Source organism: Tursiops truncatus, chromosome 1, assembly GCF_011762595.2.
Source record: "Tursiops truncatus isolate mTurTru1 chromosome 1, mTurTru1.mat.Y, whole genome shotgun sequence".
Classification (NCBI taxonomy): domain Eukaryota; kingdom Metazoa; phylum Chordata; class Mammalia; order Artiodactyla; family Delphinidae; genus Tursiops; species Tursiops truncatus.
Genome location: NC_047034.1, coordinates 131,270,616 through 131,288,753, shown reverse-complemented (window position 1 = coordinate 131,288,753; position 18,138 = coordinate 131,270,616). Strand labels below are relative to the sequence as shown.

At 38.7% G+C, this 18,138-nt stretch overlaps 1 protein-coding gene across 8 annotated transcripts in view; it reads left to right on the top strand.

Moving 5' to 3' along the window:
- The window catches only part of PATJ (PATJ crumbs cell polarity complex component), a 359,130-nt gene that overhangs the window by 131,782 nt on the left and 209,210 nt on the right, over positions 1–18,138 (top strand). For all 8 annotated transcript variants that reach the window (XM_073789059.1, XM_073789054.1, XM_033865626.2 and 5 more), the window contains 2 exons: positions 5,255–5,326; positions 6,596–6,773. In XM_073789059.1, the coding sequence (XP_073645160.1) occupies positions 5,255–5,326; positions 6,596–6,773 (250 nt within the window). The remainder of the gene's footprint in view (positions 1–5,254; positions 5,327–6,595; positions 6,774–18,138) is intronic.

Sequence of the window (18,138 nt, the reverse complement as noted above, 5' to 3'; positions counted from 1 at the left end):
CTAATACTGTAAATTATTTTTTCTGTTCTAGAACTCATGTAAATGTTATCATGCAGTAGGTACTTTTTTGTATATGGCTTCTTTTATTGAGCACCATGTCTGTGTCATTTTAAACTTTCATGTACAAGAATGCCTAATTTTTTATGTATGCTGGTATCAGGTAATAATTTGCTTTGTAATTTCAAAGTCATAGTGTAACATTTGTATAACTAGCCCTACTAGTTTGGAAAACACTAGTGCCTATTCTGCCTGGTTCCAAATGCTCACATTCCCTGTGGTGTGTCATAGAAAATTGCCATATAGAATCTATATTTTAAGAGGAGAAAGAAATCTTGAGATAGGTACAACCATAACCCTTCCTGCTTACATCATTTTGGGGTGCCAAGATTGCTTGACCCTCATGGTTTAGTGTATGGAAGTTTCACATGAAAAAAAGGTATATTCTTGCCATCATTTTGAAATTGTTAAACTGGGCATAGTTCAGAAAGCAAACCTGATGCCTTTATGGGAGGTGGAGCCACATTCGTGCTCTGGGTGGGATCACCTCTGCAGGAGAACAGTACATTTTCTCATAAAGGCAAAATGCTTGTAGGTTTTGCCTCTTTACTTTTAAAGTTGCACTTGTTCACCTACCAGTGTTTACGAAATCCTGTATTTGGGATGCTTTTTCTACAATAAAATATTATCATTTGTGGAAAAATAAAGTAAAGGTCACCTTGGCCATCTAGATTCATCTGATTTTTTTTCTTTTTTTTTTTGTTTTTTTTTTTTTTTTGTTACGCGGGCCTCTCACTGTTGTGGCCTCTCCCGTTGCGGAGCACAGGCTGCGGACGCGCAGGCTCAGTGGCCATGGCTCACGGGTCCAGCTGCTCCGCGGCATGTGGGATTTTCCCGGATCGGGGCACGAACCCGTGTCCCCTGCATCGGCAGGCGGACTCTCAACCACTGCGCCACCAGGGAAGCCCTCATCTGATTTTTGTATGATGTTGAAAATTTTATTCTCAAAGACATTGTATATTATGATGAAGTCTTACTATTAATATCCACTTGTTCATTAATGGGGCACTCCATCTTTCCTCCCAAATCTGTAATGAATTATAACTTTGGGCATTTGTTATAAAGGACTGAACTAAAAATAAAAAGCATTGTTTCTATTAGATGGTTAATTTCTTTAGGGAAAAAGTGGTTATAAAACTCTGGTTAAATGTAAAAGGCAAAAGTTCAGTTATTTTAAGATTTGAGATTCTAACTGATTGAGCTATTGACCATGTCTAATCAAAGTGCAAATTATAAAATTAGAGGTTAGAATTCTCTTGTGAAAGATTCAAGTACATTTGTGCAAATTTACACCTTAATATGTGCAGTAAAAGTATTTTACTTTCTCCGTTAAATTTTAATTTGGGTTGAAAGGTATATGCATTTATCAGTGTAAAGTGACTACATTATTTTGTATAGTTGCTTGCCTCCTGTGACTTTATTTCTAAAACTAATCACACTATATTTTTGAAAGTTTTATCCCTCTTTAGGTGTGAAGTAATGTAAACAAAATATGTGTTTATCAATTTCCTGAAAAAGGATAATACGCTTTGAAAAAGTCTCTTCTAACAGAATAACTCCTTTTGTCATACATTTTCTTAAAGAAAACTAAAATTATCCATATTTTAGACAAAATTTTTCCCCCTTTGCTTAATATTGTATGTGAAAGCCAGCAGTTTAGGATATTTTTTATTTTAATTTTTTTTTAATAGAAAAGCATATAGCCCATACTAACGTTAAAGCTTGGTTTCCATTCTATTTTAGGTAATTTTAAATTTAAGAATTTAATTCTTATAATGATATTATACATGTGCCATAATAATAATACTTTTTTTTTCTTAATACCTATCATGAACTCTCTTCGTTCACAAACTGCTGACACCAAATGTATGAGTTTTTTCCTCCACCCAACAACCAATTCTCTGATTCTCTGGACACTGTGTACCCTAAAATTCATTTCAATTCTGACATAACTACCTGGAGTTAGTACAGTCCCCGCAGGTGAAGGGCTCAGTCCCGTAAGACTGCCCCAACCTCAGATGCCAGTCACAAATTCCAGGTTGCCAACTCTACTTCTGACCAACTGGCTATAAATTGAGGGTTCCCATAACACCTTCCTAAGGTTTGAGAATTTGCTAGGATGGCTCACAGAACTCAGGAAAGTGCTTCACTATTACTGGTTTATTACAAAGGGTGCAACTCTGGAATAGCCAAGTGGAAGAGATGCATAAGCCAGGGAAGGGGGTGTGTGGGATGCAAGAGCTTCCATGCTCTCTTGGGTCACATCACCCTCCCAGCACTTTAATGTGTCCTCCAACCTGTAGGCTCTCTCAACCCTGTTGTTTGGAGGGGCCGGGGTGGTGGGGTGGGGGGTGGTTTATGGCGGCTCCATTATGCAGGCATGATTGATTACATCATTGGCCATTGGTGACTGAGCTCCATCTCTAGCCCCTTTCCCCTTCCCAGAGGTGGGGATAGGGCTGAAAGTTCTAACTCTAATCACACAACTGCTTCTCTGGCAATCAACCCCCATCCTGAAACTGTCTGTAGTCCTACCTAGAGACACCTTATTAACATCAACTCAGGTATGGTTGAGAGGGGCTTGTTATGAATAGCAAAAAATGCTCCTGTCACCCCTATCGTTTGGAAAACTCCAAGGGTTTTAGAAGCTCTGTGGCAGGAACCAGGGACAAGGACCAAATATTTATTTCATATTATCACACCTGTCGCAATTAGGGTACAGGAAAGTGGAAAATGGAGAGGAGGAAGGTTTCAGTGTTGGTTTGGTTTTTAGCTTTCAATCTTACTTCAATTAATATCTACGTAAAGGAGAATATTAAAATACAGCAGAGCATGAAGATATTCCTTGCATTAATGTATATATTCCATATAAACAAGACATAATCTAAGTGCATTATATTTTGGGATAGCAGACAAATTACATCAATACCATGGACTATTAAGATGCTATTAAATAAGAAATGATGAAGATTATGATAATCTTGGGGAAAATTTTGATTTAAATGAAGTGAAAAAATTGTTAAGGAAATACGTATTGGTTGAGCCTCAGTTAAATGCCAGTCATATCTCATTTAATCCTTGTTACTATTATAAGATAATCAAAATATGAAAGTTTATGCTACGATTACAATTATCCAATGAACATATATGCATACATGCCAAGAATAATAATGTGATATGATAAAGTGAAGACTTCACTTAAATTGGTGGAATCATGTGTGTATCATTTAACGATGGCATTTAGCTGCTTATAAACTGAATCCCCTGCCCCCATCTCCCCACACACACTTTTAGTATGGCTTAACTCAACTAGGGCTTAATTTTTTTCATGTAAAAAAGTCCTGAAGAAGCCCTGTCAGGGTCTTAGACATCTTCTTTCTGCTCTGCTGTTGTCAATGTATTGCTTTAGCCCTCATGGTTTCTTCATGATTTTAAGGTGATGCTTCATCACCAATAATCACCTCTGCCTTCTAGGCAAGAAGAAGGGGAAGAGCATAGAGCAAAAGGCTCCCTGTCAGATTCTCCCTCCATTTAGTGAGTTTTCCTGGAAATCTCATCTGGGGACTTTTGCTTCCTTGTTGCTGATCAGAGCTATGGCACACAGTTATCATTAGCTGAAGGGAAGTCCAGAAAATTTATTTTTTTAAAGCTGGGCATAGTGCCACCTGGAATAAAGGGGGGTTATGTTGTTGGGTAAGGAAGATGGGGAGAGAAGACATTAGATAAGTAACTGGCAAGTATCTGCCAAGTTGTTTTTCCTTGAATTCTATGATGCTTTTAATCATAAAAAATAGACTGGCTAAGGCAAGAAGGCTGTCTGCAGTGGGTGAGATGTCAGTGATCCCTAATGATCTCAATTCCTTAACTGATTTTTAGATTGTCCAAATTTTTTCACTTTCTCCTTTTCACACAGCCTTAAACCATTATATCCTGGAAAGTTGTAGAGTGGCAAGTAGCTGGAGTTTTATACTTTTTATAGGACTTACTTGAGAGTTCAGAGGAGAATGGAGCATTGAAACTTCATGCTGAAAGAGAGATTTGGATACTGTGGAGAGATTGTGTAGTACATCTGAGCCTCATGGGGAAAATATAGTAATATGACCTGTTGTGCTTACTTCACAGGGTTTTTGTGACAATGAAATGGAAGAGGTATTCCCTACATTTTTGTGGAGAGTAATACAACTGACAGTATCACATAAGCCATTTCATTTGGTGGTCCAAAGGCACACACCTATTTTGTGGTACAGGTTAGACTGGAGCTTAGAAATCCTGACTCCTCTTCCAGATAATAGATGGTAGTGTCTCTACCCTATTAGATAACATTACTTTTATAACTACTCTGTAATTCAGCATTTTACAGTATCCCGCTAGGCAGTTCCATATTAACATAATTTGATGGGTGAAAGTATGGTGGTGGTAGGTGGGAGAATCACATTGTTTAAGAAATCTCTGTAAACTGAAAAGTGCTGTGTAGCTACACAAAATATTTATGGAATACAGATGACAGGGAAATTATTTAGGGTTAGAGAGACAGAAAAATCTAGAAAGAATGATCATGTTTACTGACTGTTTAATCATTTCAGCAGTTTGTGTAAGTTTATACTGGACTGTTAGCTGGTCAATCACACCAATTTTTAAAAAATATATTTTATAATATTTAAATGCTGTTATAGAAACAAATGTGAAATCATACAAATTCAAACACAGATTTTTAGAAAATAACATCTAGAGTGTCACCAATAAAAGTGTTTATAATCAATGATTTTCTGGTGCTGGGTAGATATTTGTTAAGTTGAATGCTAAAGCAATATATCTTTGTATGGATAGTTAATTATTGATGTAAATTTTTTTTTTTTTTTGCCGTACGCGGGCCTCTCACTGCTGTGGCCTCTCCCATTGCGGAGCACAGGCTCCAGATGTGCAGGCTCAGCGGCCATGGCTCACGGGCCCAGCCGCTCCGCGGCATGTGGGATCTTCCCGGACCGGGGCACAAACCCGTGTCCCCTGCATCGGCAGGCGAACTCCCAACCACTGCGCCACCAGGGAAGCCCTGATGTAAATATTTTTAAAGCTTAGAAATTATGAACAATTTAACTACATATAGATTGTGTAATGTAAAACTTTTCAAGAACCTTTAATAATAAGAAGTGTGTTGTAAGTTATATGTGTGTGTGTTTTTTCCTTTCTTTCTCTTCAGTGAATTACCTGAGAGAGAAGAAGGTGAAGGAGAAGAAACTCCAAACTTCAGCCACTGGGGACCACCAAGAATGTATGTTGATGACATTATTGACTTTCTCAATAGGACAAAGCAATTAGTTGCTCTTTTCTTTAACTTCATAGTGTCATTCAGTCATTCTCTAATGATTGCCATAGTTCACATGTACGCTGGCCTAAATTTTAGTTTCATTTTGTCTTATCTAGAGATTTTTAGCCAGGCAAAATGACCGAAACCAATATTAGGAAAATCTTTGTCGTACTCTTTCAGAAAAACAACTTACAAATGTCCATCTGTGATGGATTAGGTATACTTTCTCACTGTATCACTAAGCAAAGCAGGTAGGCCTGCCTTGAATGCAGTAAAGAAGCTCTTTTTTTCAAAAAACAACAATAGTTAAGGCTTCTATCACATAGCACCCTCCTCCTCTTGTGTTAGTCCAAGTTTATGCCTCGTTTGCACTAACAGAGTGTGTTGGGCCCATGCTCCCTTGGATACTCCCATGGTTTTAGGTAGTCACCAGGGCTGCACTTTATTAAGGTTATAAAAGTCTTCCTTTAGCTGCTGTCTCTATCTTCATGCATTATTAATTCCACCATGCCACCCAAATTGTTCTTTTCTTGCACTTTTGAGTTTTGTCTTAAAAACTCTTGGGAGCTGTTTTCTGAGTTACTTTTTGGAATTAATTATTGGCCATGTCTGTGCAGTTTGAACAAAATTCATAATATTTTGAGGGGCAAGTTTTATTCTATACTTTATGAAAATGATGTGGATGTAGGAAGAAGAGAAAACCTTTCCAGCCTTTGGAACTATTAAATCTGTCCTCCACGTAGAGAACCACAGGTTAAAACGGGTGACTGGGAAAAGCAGTATGGGCAGTGAGCCTGTCAGTGGCAAGTTTATTTTTTTCTGAAGGTTTCTACTTTTTGCCAAAATGATACATGTAACTTTCTTGATTTTTTTTTCCACCCATTAGTTATTTCCTTAATTCATTCTTTGCTAATGTTATGATATAGATGAAAGGGACTCATCACAGAAAATATATGGTGGTGGGAGATGAGAACATTAAGTCCTTGTTAAATCTCTCAATGTTAAGAGTTGTATTTGTTGTTTTGGAAATCTTTTTCAGAATTTACACTTTCACATATGCCATGAATTATTGATAGAACCTTATAATTTTGGAGCTAGGTATAACTTCTATAACATTTGTGAAAATATATTTATATAGGATATGAGTCACAAGGCTATGGTACACATAAAACACAGTGACAGTACAACAGATTACCTTGTTCATGAGTGAATTTTGTTTTTTTGTTTTTACAGTGTTGAGATTTTTAGAGAACCAGATGTATCTCTTGGTATTAGTATTGTTGGTGGACAAACTGTTATAAAACGCCTGAAGAATGGAGAGGAGCTTAAGGGTATATTTATCAAACAAGTTTTGGAAGACAGTCCAGCAGGAAAAACAAATGCTCTTAAAACTGGAGATAAAATACTTGAGGTAAATAGTGTTAAAATTTTGTTTTTGTTTGAAATGTACTGTAAGACAGTAAAATGATCATTTAGCCGGAAGTCCTTCCTTTATGTGTTGGGGTATATGTGTGTACAATTGGTGTATTTTATTCAGATGCTTTAGTTTGCATGTTTGCACAATTTAATGAGATTCTAAAGCTGAGCTGATAGCCTATAAAATGATAAAACAAAAAGCCTCAGCTGACTGAAAAAACACAATTTGACAGAATGAGGCAGATGGGGGACATCATGCTTCTCCCACAGTCTTTAACAGACTCTGAATTGTATATGTCAGTGGGATAGCCGTGCTGTCCTCCCAGAGTTGACCCTGAAAGTGGAAGACTGTATTGGGGGAGAGGTGAATCCATCCTTTATACATGGCAGGCTTTGCAGAGTGGAGTTTTAAGGGCACATCAAGGCACTAAGAGGTCTGAATCTGATACATTTCTTTGCATTAGGTTTATTGGATGACGTCATATTGAATATTTTAAATCCCAGATTCTGCTTGGTGATTCATGCTTTATGATGCTAAACATCAGCTGTGGTGTTTTAGCTCTGAAAGAATGAAAAGAGCTCTGGAGATCATGGGTTAAAGTCTAGATTGTCCTGTTTGTTTTTTCCTTGTTCTTGGACAAATTATGAAACCTATTTTCAGTTTCCAAATAAAATGGAAATGAGATTTCAAAATCCATAGAATCATTGTGAGGATTAAATCAAAGAATTGCATAAAACTACTCTGTGTATACAAACTTGAGGTTATATTTATGTTTGTGAAATTTAAAAAAAATTTTTAAACATACTAGGGATATGGCAATGAAGCAAATGACCAAAAATCCCTTCCCTTATGGCGTTTATATGATAGCGGGGGAGATAGACAATGCACAAAATAAGTAATATATAGAATGTTAGATTGTTATAAGTAACTATGGAGAAAAATGACAGGGAGGAGGATAAGGAATGATGTGTGGTGACGGCAGTAGTTGCAATGCATAGATTTGTTATGGAAGATGATATTGGGACAAATATAAGAAATGAGAGACTGAGCAATATGGACACATGGGGGAAGAGGGCTCCAGACAGAGTGAACTGAAGTGTGAAAGCTCTGAGGTGGGAGCTTGCCTGGATGTGTTGAAGGAACAGAAAGAAATCCAGCACTGCTAATATAGGTAGAGTGAACAAGAGAGAGGGTGAAAGAGAAAAGGTCTGAGAGGTAATGGGAAGCCACATCATATAGAGATTAGAAGGTTGTCTACTCTGAACGGATGAGAGTCCATTAGAGAATTCTGAACGCGTACATTTTTGAAAAGGATTATTCTGGCTTCTGGGGCAGGTGTGGTTTCTTTTACTTAACATTTGCATGGTACATTGTTTTTTTTTTCTTTCCTTCTTTTTCACCCTTATTTGTGATTTTGTTTTAGTTGTATTTTAAGCAAATAATAACTGGATACTGCCTTTTAAAAATCTAAATTGATTATCTTCTTCTAATAAATAAGAATCATTTAATTTTTATTTTGATTACTGATACATTTGAAACTTAGAACAAAAGACATATTTAAAATTATATATTTTTCTTTATATTTTGAAATAGCTGTGGGTTCATAGGACGTTGCAAACAAATGTACAAGGAAGTCCCGCTTACCCTTCCCTCAGCCTCACCCAGTGTTAACATCTTATACAACTGTAGTTCAATAGCAAAATCAAAATACTGATATTGGCACAATTCATAGACCTTATTAAGATTTCACGAGTTATACATGTGCCATTTGTGTGTGTGTGATTATAGCTCTACAGTTTTATCACATGTGTAGCCTTGCATAACCCACACAGCAATCGAGAAACGCAATTGAATCATCACCACAAGACTCCCTTGTCTGACCCCTTTATAGCCACTCCTCTCCCATCCCCTCCACCCCCATCCCTAGCCTCTGGCCACCACTATTCTGTTTCTCCATATTTATACTTATGTTATTTTACAAATTGTTACATAAATGGAATTATGCATTTTGTATCTTTTTTTTTGCGGTATGCGGGCCTCTTACTGTTGTGGCCTCTCCCGTTGCGGAGCACAGGCTCCGGACGCGCAGGCTCAGCGGCCATGGCTCACGGGCCCAGCTGCTCCTCGGCATGTGGGATCTTCCCGGACCGGGGCATGAACCCACATCCCCTGCATCGGCAGGCGGACTCTCAACCACTGCACCACCAGGGAAGCCCTGTATCTTTTTTGACATTGGTTTTCTTCACTCAGCGTAATTTCATTGAAGTTCATTCAATTTCTTGTGTCTATCAATAGTTCATCGCTTTTAAAAACTTTATTTATTCTTAACATCTTTATTGGAGTATAATTGCTTTAAAATGGTGTGTTAGTTTCTGCTGTATGACAAAGTGAATCAGCTATATATATACATATATCCCCATATCTCCTCCCTCTTGCGTATCCCTCCCACCCTCCCTATCCCACCCCTCTAGGTGGTCACAAGCACCGAGCTGATCTCCCTGTGCTATGCGGCTGCTTCCCACTAGCTACCTATTTTACATTTGAAAGTGTATATATGTCCCTGCCACTCTCTCATTTTGTCCCAGCTTACCGTTCCCCCTCCTTGTGTCCTGAAGTCCATTCTATATGTCCGTGTCTTTATTCCTGTCCTGCCCCTAAATTCTTCAGAACCATTGTTTGTTTTTTTAGATTCCATATATATGTGTTAGCATACAGTATTTGTTTTTCTCTTTCTGACTTACTTCACTCTGTATGACAGTCTCTAGGTCCATCCACCTCACTACAAATAACTCAATTTCGATTCTTTATGGCTGAGTAATATTCCATTGTATATATGTGCCACATCTTCTTTATCCATTCATCTCTCGATGGACACTTAGGTTGCTTCCATGTTCTGGCTATTGTAAATAGTGTTGCAATGGACATAGTGTACATGACTCTTTTTGACGTATGGTTTGCTCAGGGTATATGCCAGGTAGTGGGATTGCTGGGTCATATGGTAGTTATACTTTTTATTTTTTATTTATTTTAAAAAAATTTTTTTTGCGGTACGCGGGCCTCTCACTGTTGTGGCCTCTCCCGTTGCGGAGCACAGGCTCCGGGCGCGCAGGCTCAGTGACCATGGCTCACGGGCCTAGCCGCTCCGCGGCATGTGGGATCTTCCCAGACTGGGGCACGAACCCGTGTCCCTTGCATTGGCAGGCGGACTCTCAACCAGTGCGCCACCAGGGAAGCCCTATACTTTTTATTTTTAAATTAATTAATTTTATTTATTTTTGGCTGGGTTGGCTCTTTGTTGCTGCACGTGGGCTTTCTCTAGTTGCAGTGAGAGGGGGCTACTCTTCATTGCAGTGCGCAGGTGTCTCATTGCAGTGGCTTCTCTTGTTGCAGAGCACAGACTCTGTGGCCCACAGGCTTCAGTAGTTGTGGCACATGGGCTCAGTAGTTGTGGGTACGGGCTCTAGATCGCAGGCTCATTAGTTGTGGCACATGGGCTTAGTTGCTCCGCGGCATGTGGGATCTTCCCAGACCAGGTCTCGAACCCGTGTCTCCTGCATTGCAAGTGGATTCTTAACCACTGTGCCACCAGGGAAGCCCTATTTTTAGTTTTTTAAAGAACCTCCATACTGTTCTCCATAGTGGCTATATCAATTTACATTCCCACCAACAGTGCAAGAGGTTTCTGTTTTCTCCACACACTCTCCAGCATTTATTGTTTGTAGATTTTTTGATGATGGCCATTCTGACCAGTGTGAGGTGATACCTCATTGTAGTTTTGAATTGCATTTCTCTAATGATTAGTAATGTTGAGCATCCTTTCATGTGTTTCTTTGCAATCTATATCTTCTTTGGAGAAATGTCTATTTAGGTCTTCTGCCCATTTTTGAATTGGGTTGTTTGTTTATTTGATATTGAGCTGCATGAGCTGCTTGTATATTTTGGAGACTAATCCTTTGTCAGTGGCTCCATTCGCAAATATTTTCTCTCATTCTGAGGGTTGTGTTTTGGTCTTGTTTATGGTTTCCTTTGCTGTGCAAAAGCTTTTAAGTTTCATTAGGTCCTATTTGTTTACTTTTATTTTTACTTCCACTCCTCTAGGAGGTAGGTCAAAAAGGATCTTGCTGTTATTTATGTCAGAGTGTTCTGCCTATGTTTTCCTCTAAGAGTTTTACAGTGTCTGGCCTTAGATTTAGGTCTTTAATCCATTTTGAGTTTATTTTTCTATATGGTGTTAAGGAGTGTTCTAATCTCATACTTTTACATGTACCTGTCCAGTTTTCCCAGCACCACTTATTGAAGAGGCTGTCCTTTCTCCACTGTACATTCCTGCCTCCTCTATCAAAGATAAGGTGACCATATGTGCATGGGTTTTTCTCTGGGCTCTGTATCCTGTTCCATTGATCTATATTTCTGTTTTTGTGCCAGCACAATGCTGTCTTGATTACTGTAGCTTTGTAGTGTAGTCTGAAGTCAGGAAGCCTGATTCCTCCAGCTCCATTTTTCTTTCTCAAGATTGCTTTGGCTATTCGGGGTCTTTTGTGTTTCGATACAAATTGTGAAATTTTTCGTTCTAGTTTTGGGAAAATTACATTGGTAGTTTGATAGGGATTGCATTGAATCTGTAAATTGCTTTGGGTAGTATAGTCATTTTCAGAATGTTGATTCTTCCAATCCAAGAACATGGTATATCTCTCCATCTGTCTATATCATCTTTAATTTCTTTCATCAGTGTCTTATAGTTTTCTGCATACAGATCTTTTGTCTCCTTAGGTAGATTTATTCCTAAGTATTTTATTCTTTCTGTTGCACTAGTTAATGGGACTGTTTCCTTAGTTTCTCTTTAAGATTTTTCATCATTAGTGTATAGGAATGCAAGAGATTTCTGTGCATTAATTTTGTATCCTGCTACTTTACCAAATTCATTGATTAGCTCTAGTAGTTTTCTGGTAGAGTCTTTAGGATTCTCTATGTATAGTATCATGTCATCTGCAAACAGTGACAGTTTTACTTCTTTTCCAATTTGGATTACTTTTATTTCTTTTCTTCTCTGATTGCTGTGCTTAAAACTTCCAAATCTATTTTGCATAACAGTGGAGAGAGTGGGCAACCTTGTCTTGTTCGTGATCTTAATGGAAATGGTTTCAGTTTTTCACAATTGAGAATGATGTTGGCTGTAGGTTTCACATATATGGCCTTTATTATGTTGAGGTAAGTTCCCTCTATGCCTACTTTCTAGAGGGTTTTTATCATAAATGGGTGTTGAATTTTGTGAAAAGCTTTTTCTGCATCTATTGAGATGATCATACGGTTTTTATCCTTCAATTTGTTAATATGGTGTATCACATTGATTAATTTTCATATATTGAAGAATCCTTGCATTCCTGGGATAAACCTCACTTGATCGTGGTGTATGATCCTTTTATTGTGCTGTTGGATTCCGTTTGCCAGTATTTTGTTGAGGATTTTTGCATCTATGTTCATCAGTGATACTGGCTTATAGTTTTCTTGTTTTGTGACGTCTTTGTCTGGTTTTGGTATCAGGGTGATGGTGGCCTCGTAGGTTGAGTTTGGGAGTTTTCCTTCCTCTGTTATATTTTGGAAGAGTTTCAGAAGGATAGGTGTTAGTTCTTCTGTAAATGTTTGATAGAATTTGCCTGTGAAGCCATCTGGTCCTGGGCTTTTGTTTGTTGGAAGATTTTTAATTCCAGTTTCAATTTCAGTGCTTGCGATTGGTCTGCTTATATTTTCTATTTCTTCCTTCCAGTCTCAGAAGGTTGTGCTTTCCTAAGAATTTGTGCATTTTTTCTTGGTTGTCCAATAAGCATATAGTTGCTTGTAGTAATTGCTCATGATCCTTTGTATTTCTGCAGTCAGTTGTTACTTCTTTTTCAGTTCTAATTCTATTTATGCGAGTCTTCTCCCTTTTTTTCTTGATGAGTCTGGCTAATGGTATTTCAATTTTGTTTATCTTCTCAAAGAACCAGCTTTTACTTTTATTGATCTTTGCTATCATTTCCTTCATTTCTTTTTCATTTATTTCTGATCTGATTTTTATGATTTCTTTCCTTCTGCTAACAATGGGTTTTTTGTTCTCCTTTCTCAAATTGCTTTAGGTGTAAGGTTAGGTTGTTTATTTGAGATGTTTCTTGTTTCTTGAGGTTGGATTGTATTGCTGTAAACTTCCCTGTTAGAACTGCTTTTGCTGCTTCCCGTAAGTTTTGGGTCTTTGTGTTTTCATTTTCATTTGTTTCTAGGTATTTTTTGATTTCCTCTTTGATTTCTTCAATGATCCCTTGGTTATTTTGTAGTGTATTGTTTAGCCTCTATGTGTTTGTATTTTATACAGATTTTTTCCTGTAATTATATCTACTCTCATAGCATTGTGGTCCGTAAAGATACTTGATACGATTTCAGTTTCCTTAAATTTGCCAAGGCTTGATTTATGACCCAAGATATGATCTGTCCTGAAGAATGTTCCATGAGCACTTGAGAAGAAAGTGTATTCTGTTGTTTTTGGATGGAATGTCCTGTAAATATCAATTAAGTCCATCTTGTTTAATGTATCATTTAAATCTTGTGTTTCCTTATTTATTTTCATTTTGGTCGATCTGTCTATTGGTGAAAGTGGGGTGTTAAAGTCCGCTACTATGACTGTGTTACTGTTGATTTCCCCTTTTATGGCTGTTAGCATTTGCCTTATGTATTGAGGTGCTCCTATGCTGGGTGCATAAATATTTACAATTGTTATACCTTCTTCTTGGATTGATCCCTTCATCATTATGTAGTGTCCTTCTTTGTCTGTTGTAATAGTCCTTATTTTGAAGTCTATTTTGTCTGATATTTGAATTGCTGCTCCAGCTTTCTTTTGATTTTCATTTGCATGGAATATCTTTTTCCATCCCCTCACTTTCAGTCTGTATGTGTCCCTAGGTCTGAAGTGGGTCTCTTGTAGACAGCATATATATGGGTCTTGTTTTAGTATCCATTCAGCCAGTCTGTGTCATTTGGTTGGAGTATTTAATTCATTTACATTTAAGGCAGTTATCAATATGTATGTTCCTTTTACCATTTTCTTAATTGTTTTGGGTTTGTTATTGTAGATCTTTTCCTCCTTTTGTGTTTCCTGCCTAGAGAAGTTCCTTTAGCATTTGTTGTAAAGCTCATTTGGTGGTGCTGGATTCTCGTAGTTTTTGCTTGTCTGTAAATGTTTTAATTTCTCTGGCAAGTCTGAATGAGATCCTTGCTGGGTCAAGTGGTTATAGGTTTTTCCCTTTTATGACTTTAAATATGTCCTGCCACTCCCTTCTGGCTTGGAGAGTTTCTGCTGAAAGATCAGCTGTTAACATTATGGGGATTCCCTTGTGTGTTATTTGTTGCTTTTCCCTTGCTGCTTTTAATATTTTTTCTTGGTATTTAATTTTTGATAGTTTGATTAATATGTGTCTTGGCATGTTTCTCCTTGGATTTATTATGTATGGGACTCTCTGTGCTTCCTGGACTTGAGTATTTCCTTTCCCATATTAGAGTAATTTTCAACTCTAATCTCTTCATATATTTTCTCAGTCCCTTTTTTTTCTCTTCTTCTTCTGGGAGCCCTGTAATTCGAATGTTGGTGAGTTTAATGTTGTCCCAGCCGTCTCCGAGACTGTCCTCAATTCTTTTCATTCTTTTTTCTTTATTCTGCTCTGCAGTATTTATTTTCACTATTTTATCTTCCAGGTCACTTATCCATTCTTATGCCTCAGTTATTCTGCTATTGATTCCTTCCAGAGAATTTTTAATTTCATTTTTTGTGTTGTTCATCATTGTTCGTTTGCTCTTTAGTTCTTCGAGGTCTTTGTAAACATTTCTTTTATTTTCTCCATTATGTTTCCAAGGTTTTTGATCATCTTTACTATGATTACTCTGAATGCTTTTTCAGGTCGACTGCGTCTTTCCTCTTCATTTGTTTGGTCCAGTGGGTTTTCCCCTTGCTCCTTCATCTGCTGTGTATTTCTCTGCCTTCTCATTTTTCTTAACTTACTGTGTTTGGGGTCTCCTTTTCACAGGCTGCAGGTTTGTAGTTCCTGTTGTTTTTGGTGTTCTCACAGTGGGTAAGGTTGGTTTAGTGGGTTGTGTAGGTTTCCTGGTGGAGGGTACTTGTGCCTGTTTTCTGGTGGATAAGGTTGGATCTTGTCTTTCTGGTGGGCAGGACCACGTCTGGTGGTGTGTTTTGGGGTGTCTATGACCTTAGTATGATTTTAGCTGCCTCTCTGCTAATGGGTGGGGTTGTGTTCCTGTCTTGCTAGTTGTTTGACATAGGATGTCCAGCACTGTAGCTTGCTGGTCGTTGAGTGGAGCTGGGTCTTAGCATTGAGATGGAGATCTCTGGGAGCGCGTTTGCCATTTAATATTATGTGGGGCCGGGAGGTCTGTGGTGGACCAGTGTCCTCAACTCGGCTCTCCCACCTCAGAGGCTCAGGCTTGACACCTGGCCAGAGCACCAAGACCCTGTCAGCCACATGGCTCAGAAGAAAAGGGAGAAAAAAAAGAAAGAAAGAAAAGAAAATATAGTAATTAAAATAAAAATTACTAACAATTTAAAAAATTAAAAGTAATTAAGAAAGAGAGAGAGCAACCAAACCAAGAAACAAATCTACCAATGATAACAAGCGCTAAACACTATACTAACAAAAAAAACAAAAAACCAAAAACACGTACAGACAGAACCCTAGGCAAATGGGAAAAGCAAAGCTATACAGACTAAATCACACAAAGAAGCATACACATATACACTCACAAAAAGAGAAAAAGGAAAAAGAAAAATATATATATATAAAAAAAGGAAGAGAGCAGCCCAATCAATAAAAGAAATCTACTATTGGAAATTAGCTGTAAATACTAAACCAAGATAAACGTAAAACCAGAAACAAATTAGACGCAGAAAGCAAACCCTAAGGCTACAGTTGCTCCTAACGTCCACTGCCTGAATTTTGGGATGATTCGTTGTCTATTCAGGTATTCCAGAGATGAAGGGTACATCACGTTTATTGTGGAGATTTAATCTGCTGCTCCTGAGGCTGCTGGGAGAGATTTCCCTTACCCTTCTTTGTTTGCATAGCTCCTGGGGTTCAGCTTTGGATTTGACCCCGCCTCTGTGTGTAGGTCGCCTGAGGGCATCTGTTCCCCGCCCAGACAGGACAGGGTTAAAGTAGCAGTTGATTGGGGAACTCTGGCTCACTCAGTCGGGGGGACGGAGGGGTACAGAATGCGGGGTGAGCCTGCCGTGGCAGAGGCCGATGTGATGTTGCAACAGCCTGCGGCGTTCCATATGTTCTCCCGTGGAAGTTGTCCCTGGATCTCAGGACCCTGGCAGTGGTGGGCGGCACAGGCTCCCAGGAGGGGAGGTGTGGATAGTGACCTGTGCTTGCACACAGGATTCTTGCTGGCTGCAGGAGCAGCTTTAGCGTCTCATGCCCATCTCTGGGGTCCACGCTGATAGCCACAGCTCATGCCCGTCTCTGGAGCTCATTTAGGCGGTGCTCTGAATCCCGTCTCCTTGTGCACCCCGAAAAAAATTGCCTCTTGCCTCTTAGGCAGTTCCAGACTTTTTCCCGGACTCCCTCCCGTCTAGCTGTGGCGCACTAGCCCCCTTCAGGCCGTGTTCACTCAGCCAACCCCAGTCCTCTCCCTGGGATCCGACCTCCGAAACCCGAGCCTCAGCTCCCAGCCCCCGCCCGCCCCGGCGGCTGAGCAGACAAGCCTCTCGGGCTGGTGAGTGCCTGTCAGCACCGATCCTCTGTACGGGAATCTCTCTGCTTTTCCCTCTGCACCCCTGTTCCTGCGCTCTCCTCCTTGGCTCTGAAGCTTCCCCTCTGCCCAGCCCCCATCTCCACCGGTGAAGGAGCTTCCCAGTGTGTGGAAACTTTTCCTCCTTCACAGCTCCCTCCCACTGGTGCAGGTCCCATCCCTATTCTTTTGTCTCTGTTTATTCTTTTTTCTTTTGCCCTACCCAGGTACGTGGGGAGTTTCTTGCCTTTTGGGAAGTCTGAGGTTTTCTGCCAGTGTTCAGTAGGTGTTCTGTAAGGGTTGTTTCACATGTAGATGTAGTTTTGATATATTTGTGGGGAGGAAGGTGATCTCCACGTCTTACTCCTCTCCCAACTTGAAGGCGCCTCCTCGTTCATCCCTTTTTATGGATGAGTAGTATTCCATGGTATGGAGGTACCACCGTTTAACCATTCACCCATTGAAAGACACTTTGGTAGTTTCCAGTTCTTGGCTATTATGAATAAAGCTCCTATAAACATTTGTATACAAGTTCCTGAGTGAAAATAAGTCTTTGTGTCTCTGGGATAGATGCCCAAGAGTGTAATTGCTGGGTTGTATGTTAAGTTCATTTTTAGTTTTAAGAAACTGTCAAACTATTTTCCAGAATGGCTGTACTAGTTTGTATTTCCACCAGCAATGTATGAGTGATTCAGTTTCTCTGCATCCTCATCAACATTTGGTGTTGTCACTGTTTTTCATTTTAGCCATTCTTGATAGGTATATAGTGATATCATTGTTGTTTTAATTTGCGGTTCCCTAATGGCTAATGAGAAAGAACTTTTCATGTACTTGATTGCCATCCAATACCCTCTTTGGTGAAATGTTTGTTTGTGTTTTTGCCTGTTTTCTAATTGGATTGTTTACTTTTTAAACCTTTTTGAATTTTGTTTCTTTTTCTCATCTTTCTCTGTGCTCAGTTGAATATAAAGTATTCTCTCATTTAATCATCATCACTCATACACATACTAATAAGAGTCCACTGTTTTATCTCATATTTAATAATTTATATTTCTTCAAATTCACAACAGCCCTGAAATGTTACACTCTAATACATATTTTGTGAAGCATAATGAGTCATTGTTTACTTTTTTCTATGAAAAGCATTACTTGTTTGTTTTGTTAGTGAAGTTTAATAATCATTTCTCTTTGTCTTGAAACAATTGCATGAAAGGTTTAGGTCCGTATAAAGAAGAGTTTTTTAAACTAGGAAGTTAGAATTTAATGTAATTTTTAGAAATGGGTCTTCATCTGTGTGAATGAACATACTCTTAAGTTATAATTTTAAAGCTGAGAAAAACTAAGATTATTTTTGTGTTGTAATATGACAGAATACTGTTTTTTTCCTACCTACCCGACTTCGGTGATTCGCATTTAGCAATGTGGAAATCTCTGTTAGGGAAACAAAAACTGATTATTACTAGAGGAGGAAGTAGTTCTCATATAGCCTCTACTTCTCTTACTGTGGAATATTTTGGGGATCAGGTTATTTGAAAGAAGCTTCATCAAACTGTTGTGACAGCTTTTATGTGTCACTTTAATTTTTGTCTGT